The sequence below is a fragment of the Setaria italica genome, chromosome II (assembly GCF_000263155.2).
Source record: "Setaria italica strain Yugu1 chromosome II, Setaria_italica_v2.0, whole genome shotgun sequence".
In the NCBI taxonomy this organism is placed as follows: Eukaryota; Viridiplantae; Streptophyta; class Magnoliopsida; order Poales; family Poaceae; genus Setaria; species Setaria italica.
The window spans coordinates 48,620,270-48,628,432 of record NC_028451.1 but is presented as its reverse complement, the minus strand read 5'-3'; the positions used below and the strand labels follow the sequence as shown (position 1 = coordinate 48,628,432).

The window sequence follows — 8,163 nt, the reverse complement described above, 5'->3', positions numbered from 1 at the left end:
ACTAATAGACCCAACTTATAGATAAGTAAATTCAATATTTTAGAATACATTCAATATTTTCTGAGAAATAGATCAACATTTAGAAATACTACATTCAACATTTTTGAAAAATGTATACCATTTTCAACATTTTTCACAATCCATTTTCAATATTTTGAAAAAATAGATTCAAGATTTATCGATAATTGCATCAACATTTGAGAGGAATGCATTCAACATTTTTTCGAACAAACATCAACATTTCCCTATCTCGGTCGTTTTCTTCTCCGGCGATGGGTAGCAGCAACGCGAGAGGCAGCGGAGCACGGGACCACGCGTAGCACAGGAGGCGACGAAGCGTGCAGGGGCCGCAGCGGCGGCACACAGGAGGAGGCGGAGCTAGGGGCCATGGGTGTTGGAGCTCGGGGTCGCGGTCGGCTGCTGGCAGCGCGCGGGAGGCGGCAAGGCTCGGGGCTGCAGGAGGCAGCGGTGACACGGGAGGTGCACGACGTCAGGATCCCGAGTGGGCATGGCAGGTAGCGGTGGCGGCGGCTTAAGCAGGGAAGAAGGTAGGGTAGGGTTAGGAATCGTGGTTACATCCAACGGACAAGGTAATTGAAGCTATATAACTAAGGGGCTACTGGAAGCCATGCAGGATTGGCGGAAAAAAACGGACAGAACCAGTTCAGCACAAATTCTGGCCCAGCCCAAAAAAGAAGGAGAAGGGACAGACGGGCCGAGCCAAAACTTCGGGCAATATCGTTCGTTCTGGCCCGCCCGTTCATTTTTTTGGTTGGATCGGTGTTTCAACAGCCCATCGGTATTAATCACCATACATATACGTATTTCACGGCCGAATACACTGAAGATACTTTATGGTATCGCAACTGGTTATTACATACAGTAGGTACACATGCAACGCATACATGACCATAAGTAAGCGCTTGATCCTGCTTTTGTCTAGTGACGAGGCTAGACAATTATTCCATATATCATTTCAAGATCTCCATGCTCCTGCTCCTGCAGGCGTAGTAGCGTGCATAGGGATGAGGCAGATGATGAATCAGTTGTTCAGTAGTATGGCTGGATCTTCCAGCGCTGGTTGTCTCCCTCGCACCACTTCCAGAGCACGATCTCGGTGCCGTCGCGGACGCCGCCGTGCCACTTGTCGCCGTGGAGCGCGTCGAAGTTGAGGTAGATGTTGTTCACCATGCGCACGCAGCGGAAGCCGTTGCCGACGTCGCGGCTCTCCGTCCACAGCACCGACTCGTCCAGGAAGTCCGGGTTGTAGGGCACCAGGCGCACCGGGTGGGACTGCCCCAGGGAGTGCTTGATGGCCTCCCCGGTGGCCTTGTTCACCAGCGCGAACGCCGGGTACCCCTCCTCGTCCTTGACGCTCGTGCTCCACCGCATGTCCTTGATCCAGTGCTGGTACTCGTCCTTGGGGTTCGCCGGCGCCAGCACCACCTTGCCGTTGCGGACCGTCATCGCGTAGTTGGGGTCGGCGCGGCAGTACACCTTCACCGTCGGCTGCGGCGGCAGAGGGCGCCCGCAACCCTTGCCCTCGATGTTCACCTGCGACATCCCGTACGGCACCGGCGGAGCGTACCCCGGCGTCGCGATGCCGCCGTAACCGCCGCCGTAACGCTCACGACCACCGTAAAAGTCCATCTCTCTTCTCTCTTTGGTGTGCCTGGTTCTTTTCTTAAGCAGCTAGCAGCAAGCACTTGTGTTGTGGTTCTTGTTTGTGTGATTGATTTATAGGGCAACGGACGGGGGATTTATAGGGCTCTCGCGTCGCGGCGCTGCATCGTGGGTGCGTGGCGTTAGCATCACGCTGCGCGGTGTAGCAGGTGATCGATGGCGATCTGCATCTATCGAGCGACGGGGGCGTGCATGGGCAGGAAGGATGATGCCATGCGACACTAGCAGCCCAGCTTTGCGTGATTCCGTTTCTAGTCGTTTTGAGAAGAATCGTTGCTCTGCGGCCATTATTGACGGCGAGGATACAAAGTTGTGGAGGGGCACGCGTTGTGCTTAACCGCAAGCTGGAGGCCTGGAATTAAACGTAATAATGCTCAAAGAATAAAAAAAACTAATGGGATCCAATTAAGCAGCGAATTCGAATATTTTTCGTTGATGATTATCTCGAATCGTTATCGACGTATTCCTTCTGGTTTACGTGCCTTCTAGATGCTGCGCGTTACTGTTATCTGCACTCTGCGTACATTTGCAGTTGTTTTGCATCAGGGATACTGGCCCAGTTTTCTCCTTTGGAAACAAGAAGGCCCATTCCGTTTCCTCGGCCCTCCCAGTTTCAACTTTTTTTTCTTAGAAAAATGCTTCACCGGGAAGCCCATGGATTTCTTTTCCTTTTTTTTCAACACGTAATATACGCAAACGTTCAAGTAGATGCATAATATATTTTTCCACAGTTATTGAAAACATATTATTTTCTTTATAGTTCCTGGACATTTTTCTGAAATATTCTTGTAAAAGAAATGAGCTAGTACTTTTATTTGAAATTCAGATTCGACATAGCAGGAGTGATATTTGTGAAGAACAGGTCACCAAAGCAGCAGCAGGGCTATGGATCGGAGAAAATAATACAGAGATGGTAATGATAAAAAAAAATCAGAATGCGCAGATTATAACATAGAGTCTTGAATTGGTAGAGTAGGCAAAGTAGGACTACAAACTTAAGCGCGCACAGTGCATGAGGAAGAACTGCACAACGAACACTGCAGTACATTTTTTTTCCTCGTCTCTTCACCGCAGCAAAAACAATGTGCTTCTCTGATCGCAGCATTTATTGATCCTTTCCTGCTTTAACATGTTGAGTTTCGATTCCAAGTCGGTTTGGTTGGGCCCGCTTTAGGCCAGATAAACCGAGATTTTGCTTGTTTCAGAAGGCCCATCTTTCAGGGGCTGGACCTGGATGTAATGGGCCTGCTGCGGCAGATACTTGGGCTGGCAGCCGAGCGAGCAGGCCCAGCTCGTCCAGTTCTCTCCACGTATAGATGTACATGCAGCCTGTAGCCCGACAGCCCAGCACGAAGCCCATTTTTGGCCCATCCTAAGCTCGGCCCGGCCCGATGCTTCGTTCCGGGCGTGGGCTGCCGCCTAGGCCCGACGGGCGGCACGGCCCGGCATGAAATCGAACAGCCGGTCCGTTGATGGCCCGTCAAGCCGGCCCAACTCTGCAGCCCACCAACGATCGGGAGCGCCCGGCATATATATGCCCCCCACCGGCCTCGGCCTCCCCTTCGCAACCGCAAACTCTACCCCTTCACCAGCCGCCTCCTCGCCTCGCCTCCTCCGCTCCTCGCCTCCTCACCTCGCCTCCTCCACTCGCGGCCATCGCCTCCTCCTCCAGTCCTCCCCCATCCCCCTGTCTCGCACCGGCGCACCCGCAGACCGCAGTCCCGTCGAGGTGCCGACGGCCGACGGCAACATGGCGTCCCGTCCTGCTCCGACACCTCCTCGTCTCGAGCCCTCGACCTCAAATCCTCTGATCCGGCGCCTCCTCGCCTCGAATCGGCAGATCCGACACCTCGAGTGCTTGAATTGGCCGCTCCCCAGCTCCATGCACGTGATGAATATGTGTGAATGTGAATATGTGATGAACTGATGAATGTGATGAATTTCTATGTGTTCAAATGAAAGTGTTAGATTATGAATCAGACGCTCATTCGGTGAAGTCTTTTTCTTAACGGGCTGTAGGCCGGCACGACACGTAAAAAATACCGGGCTATTCGGGTCGACCCGGCACGAAAAAGGCACTACGGGCTGGGCCGTGACTGAGGCTCGTGGGCTGGCCCAGCCTGGCACGACAGGGTTGTCGTGACGGGCCAGGCCCAGCACAAAAATGAACGGGCCATGCTGGGCCCGTGCCGGACCGCCGGGAGGCCCGACTGTACATCTATATCTCCAGGAAAGCTGCAGTTCCACCGTGACTGACATTTGTCCGGCACAGTTTGATTTATTTTAATGTTTAAGAGCAGCGCGATCATCAATTTATATAATATCGAACTACTTGTAACTTCGAATTTCTTTCTTCTTAAATGAATCAGCAGTGCTCTGCTTATTTTTTTAAAAAAGATTGCTTTGCACAGGCGTCGGTTTGCAGCGCTCTGTTATTAAAAAGAAAGTTTTCCGCGAACAACCTGGGGGTTTCACGTGGACCATGGAACAGAGTTGGTCCCCAGCGCAAAGATAGGTGAAACAGAATGCAGATGCATATTCATTCAGTAGAACAAAGGAGACGAGATGATACAGAGTTGTGGCGCCGGAAATCGAAAGAAAGCCAGAAGGATCGCACCACAATGCAGGATCAGATCGAGGCTACTCCTCCACAATACAGGTCACTCCTCACATGGTGAGGCACTAAGGCCAGGCTCACAGAAGGGACAGGACACTAGTCACACTGTGACCGACAGTCTGACGCAAATACAACTCCGAAATCCGCGATTACAACATAACACTCGGTTTATTCAATCGCTGCAGTAATCGGTTATTATTAGGTAGCAGCTACTTGGTTCCAGTCCATCAGGTTCCGCCGTCTCCATCGATCTCTGCGAACGCAAGCAACCATTGATTGGAAAACATGAGATTTTCAAAGGATGTAAGGCAGGGCATCAATGGCATGGATGTACACTTACACCAGGGGAGGATCTTCCAGCGCTGGTTGTCGCCCTTGGCCCACTCCCAGAGCACGATCTCGGTGCCGTCGTGGACGCCGCCGTGGGCCTTGTCGCCGTGGAAGGCGTCGAAGTTGAGGTAGATGTTGTTCACCATGCGGACGCAGCGGAAGCCGTCGCCGACGTCGCGGCTCTCGGTCCAGAGCACCGACTCGTCCTTGTAGTCCGGGTTGTAGGGGACCAGCTTGACGGAGTGGCCCTGCCCCGTGGAGTGCTTGATGGCCTCGCCGGTGACCTTGTTGACGAGGGCGAAGGCCGGGTAGCCCTCCTCGTCCCTGATCCGGGTGCTGTGCCTCATGTCCTTGATCCAGTGCTGGTACTCGTCCCTGGGGTTGGAGGGCGCCAGGCACACCGTGCCGTTGCGCGCCGTCAGGCTGTAGTCCTCGCCGGCCTTGCAGAAGACGCGGACGGTGTGCACGGGGACGCCGCCGATGGAGGCGTTCCCGGGCCCGGCGGCGGGGGAGTGCGCCTCGGGGCCCCATGGCAGGATCTTCCAGCTCTGGTTCTCGCCCTTGCACCAATCCCAGAGCACGACGGTGGTGCCGTCGTGGACGCCGCCGTGGTCCTTGTCGCCGTGGAAGGCGTCGAAGTTGAGGCGGGTGTTGTTGACCATGCGGATGCAGCGGAAGCCCTTGCCGATGTCCTTGCTCTCCGTCCACAGCACCGACGCGTCCTCCTCGGCAGGGTTGAAGGGCACCAGCTTCACCTGCATACAGCATATGGATCGATCGGATTGCAATCAGAATCGATCTCCATCTCCTTGCTGATGGTAGATGAACATGTACAGACAGACAAGTAAATACTTACCGGGTGGGATTGGCCGAGCGAGTGCTTGATGGCGAGGCCGGTGGCCTTGTTGACGAGGGCGAAGGCCGGCATGCCTTCCTCGTCCTTGACCCTGGTGCTGAAGCGCATGTCCTTGTACCAGTGCTGGTGGTCATCCTTGGGGTTGGCGGGGGCGAGCACGACGGCGCCGTCGCGGACGGCGAGGCAGTAATTCTCGTTGGCGCGGCAGAAGATCTTGAACACCTGGTTGGGGCCCGACGCCGGGGGAGCCGGCTGGTTGTGGTGGTGGTGCCCGAACCACGACATCTTCGGTTGGCAGGTGTGGAGTGTGAGCTGTGGTGAATTGTGATGAGGTGCGAGGAGAGGCGCTGCCCCGCCGCCGCGTTTTATAGCGCAGGCCAGCGGCCAAGTCCCTAACGGCTGCCCTGGACTCACTGGATGACCAGGAAATGAGTCATCGGCAGTAAAACACTGTACTACCTGTAATTGGCAGCTAGCGTTAAAAAGTAAAAACTGCCGGCTCTCTCGCTGGCAAGTGGGGCCCGGTGATTCTCCGCGTTGGATCCCTCGTGATAAGCGTGTTTACAGTCCCTGATTACCATGATTTGGTGAAGAAACTTTTGTCATGTTTTGCATTCTAGCCGTTTGAAATCTGGGAGTTTGTACTGGCAGATTTTTGGTTCGATGAACCTAACCTTACTACCCTTCCTGAAGGTGTCATGCAGTGCAGCGAAGGCCTGGCTGGATGGTCATCAATCTAATGTGAAGGATTACTGGAGCACAGCTACTGCAACAAAATTTCGTTTTGTTTTGTTTGCATTAGCTGCATGCAAAGGAGGGCTGGCCATGCCATGCCAGGATATCCATTGTGAAAGGAACAGTGAATCACACGCTTCAAGGTTGTGCCAGTAGTACCCTACACTTGGCTGCATTTTAGCAATCCTAGCTATGCAGATGGCGTGGCCTGCCTCTGATGTGAGCATGTGACAGGTTCGTGGAGCACAGTTCATTGCACTGTCAGCATTCCCTTCAGTTCTTAGATTGACGTCGTCAGTACTCCATCTACTCAGATTCTAACTAAAGCATTTCCCCGGGTTTGCACCGAAAATTCAGAAGTTTTGTGCTCGCTCAACTACAGCGTCCGGGCTCTTTTTTCAGAGAACCAGAGACCATGCTGTTCGGTGCCGCATGGCATAGAATTTTCTTTAGTCGACACGAATGACAATATGCGGCTTTCCTTCCAAAAAAAAATGCATCTTTTCAATATAGGGAAATTTGATTCTTGTCTTTGCAAAATTCTTGGATTGAAACTAGAAAAATGCTGTAACGAAGATGTGCACCCACCAGTGGCCACAGATAGACGCGTGAACCCGACGCTGTATGATTCCCCGCAAAAACAACGGAGGCTGGGATTCCTGCCGGTGCGGTGCACAGCACCCCAGTTGTGCTGGGTTTTTGTAATCTTCCTCTCTTTCTGTTACACTAGAAACAGAAACGGACTACTTGACTCCGATCATGGATGACACTTGCTTGTGCACCTTTATCTCTGTATGCTGTGTCGATCTACGTGCCAGGCTTATCGTAGATAATGATACGGCGACGTTGGAAGCACAGTGCTTAGCGGTAATTTGCCACGGTTAAAAGGACAAGGAACCAGCTTAGAACTCAGCAAGCGAAATTGAAAAGCCGTCACCATTCCCTAGTTCGATTCCGATGAGCACATCTCTCCCATTCCCTGGCTCTTACCTGATAAGAATCTTCCAGCCAGTCAGCTTGCCTGCACGAGTGTCACTATCTGTGAAATGGATCAGAATGTTCAAAATTTCGACACCATTCGCATCGTTTTGCTGAACAGAAAAGTGAGCATTGCTTTGTAGTACTAGCCTTGCTCTGTGCCAACTCTGAACCATTTTCCGGATGAAGTTTGAGCCATTTCGATCTCAAGTTTGAACTCTCAACTACCGCGTCCAACAAAAACAGGTGAAGGATTCCGAACATCTGGAGCGTTGCGCGGAGCAACCGAGCAACGGCTGGTCCGCCGCGTGAAACCTGGTGGCTGGGCGCGTCGTCAGCGGAGTCCAGTAACGTTGGTTGGTGCAGGCAGTTTCCTACTTTCATGATGAGAGAGTGAACCGCTCCAGCTCGCTCTGCCATTGCTGCGACCAGTTACCGCCAGTACTTTTACCAGTGGGAGTAGGTGAAATTTGTCCTGTAAGCTGCAAATGAGGCCTGAATGACTTCATTCAGTAACATCACTAGTCACTGACTCACTGCTCGTGCTATGTGTCCTGTAATCCAGTGAGCGTTGGGAAAGGTACGACGCGTTGTGATGGTAAACCTTGTTGTCCTGGTGCGGTTAGGTGGGGTTTTTGGTATGTAATCCCAAATTCCCATGGGCACCACACCAACAACTCTCTTCAAGAACTTGCTCTAGTATGTTTGCAAAGCTTGGCAGGTTTTATCTGGACGGTGGCATGCACATCAGGTAGGTTTGCAGTTTGCTTCGCTAGACAAAGGCCTGGATTGCCAAATGCGTTCTCCCTGTCCAAAACTCGAAATCCCGATCAAAGACGTGTGTGTGTCCATCTCGAAGCAGAAAAGGTGTCGATGTGGATCACCAACTCATGATACCTTTAGCAAAGGAGGTTAGCAACTCCTGATGTCATCATAGTAGCCGTGCATCAATTATTTCATCATA

The 8,163-nt window shown here is 52.5% G+C and overlaps 1 protein-coding gene across 1 annotated transcript; it reads right to left on the bottom strand.

The window, feature by feature from the left end:
• Positions 1–796: 796 nt before the first annotated feature.
• LOC101785333 (ricin B-like lectin R40G2) lies at positions 797–5,843 on the bottom strand. Its single transcript, XM_004959841.4, has 4 exons — positions 5,487–5,843; positions 4,641–5,385; positions 2,022–2,035; positions 797–1,692 (listed from the first exon to the last, which is right to left on the bottom strand). Exons 1-4 carry the CDS (start codon positions 5,769–5,771, stop codon positions 1,051–1,053), a joined length of 1,686 nt encoding a protein of 561 aa, XP_004959898.1. The 5' UTR covers positions 5,772–5,843; the 3' UTR covers positions 797–1,050.
• Between the last annotated feature and the right edge of the window lie 2,320 nt (positions 5,844–8,163).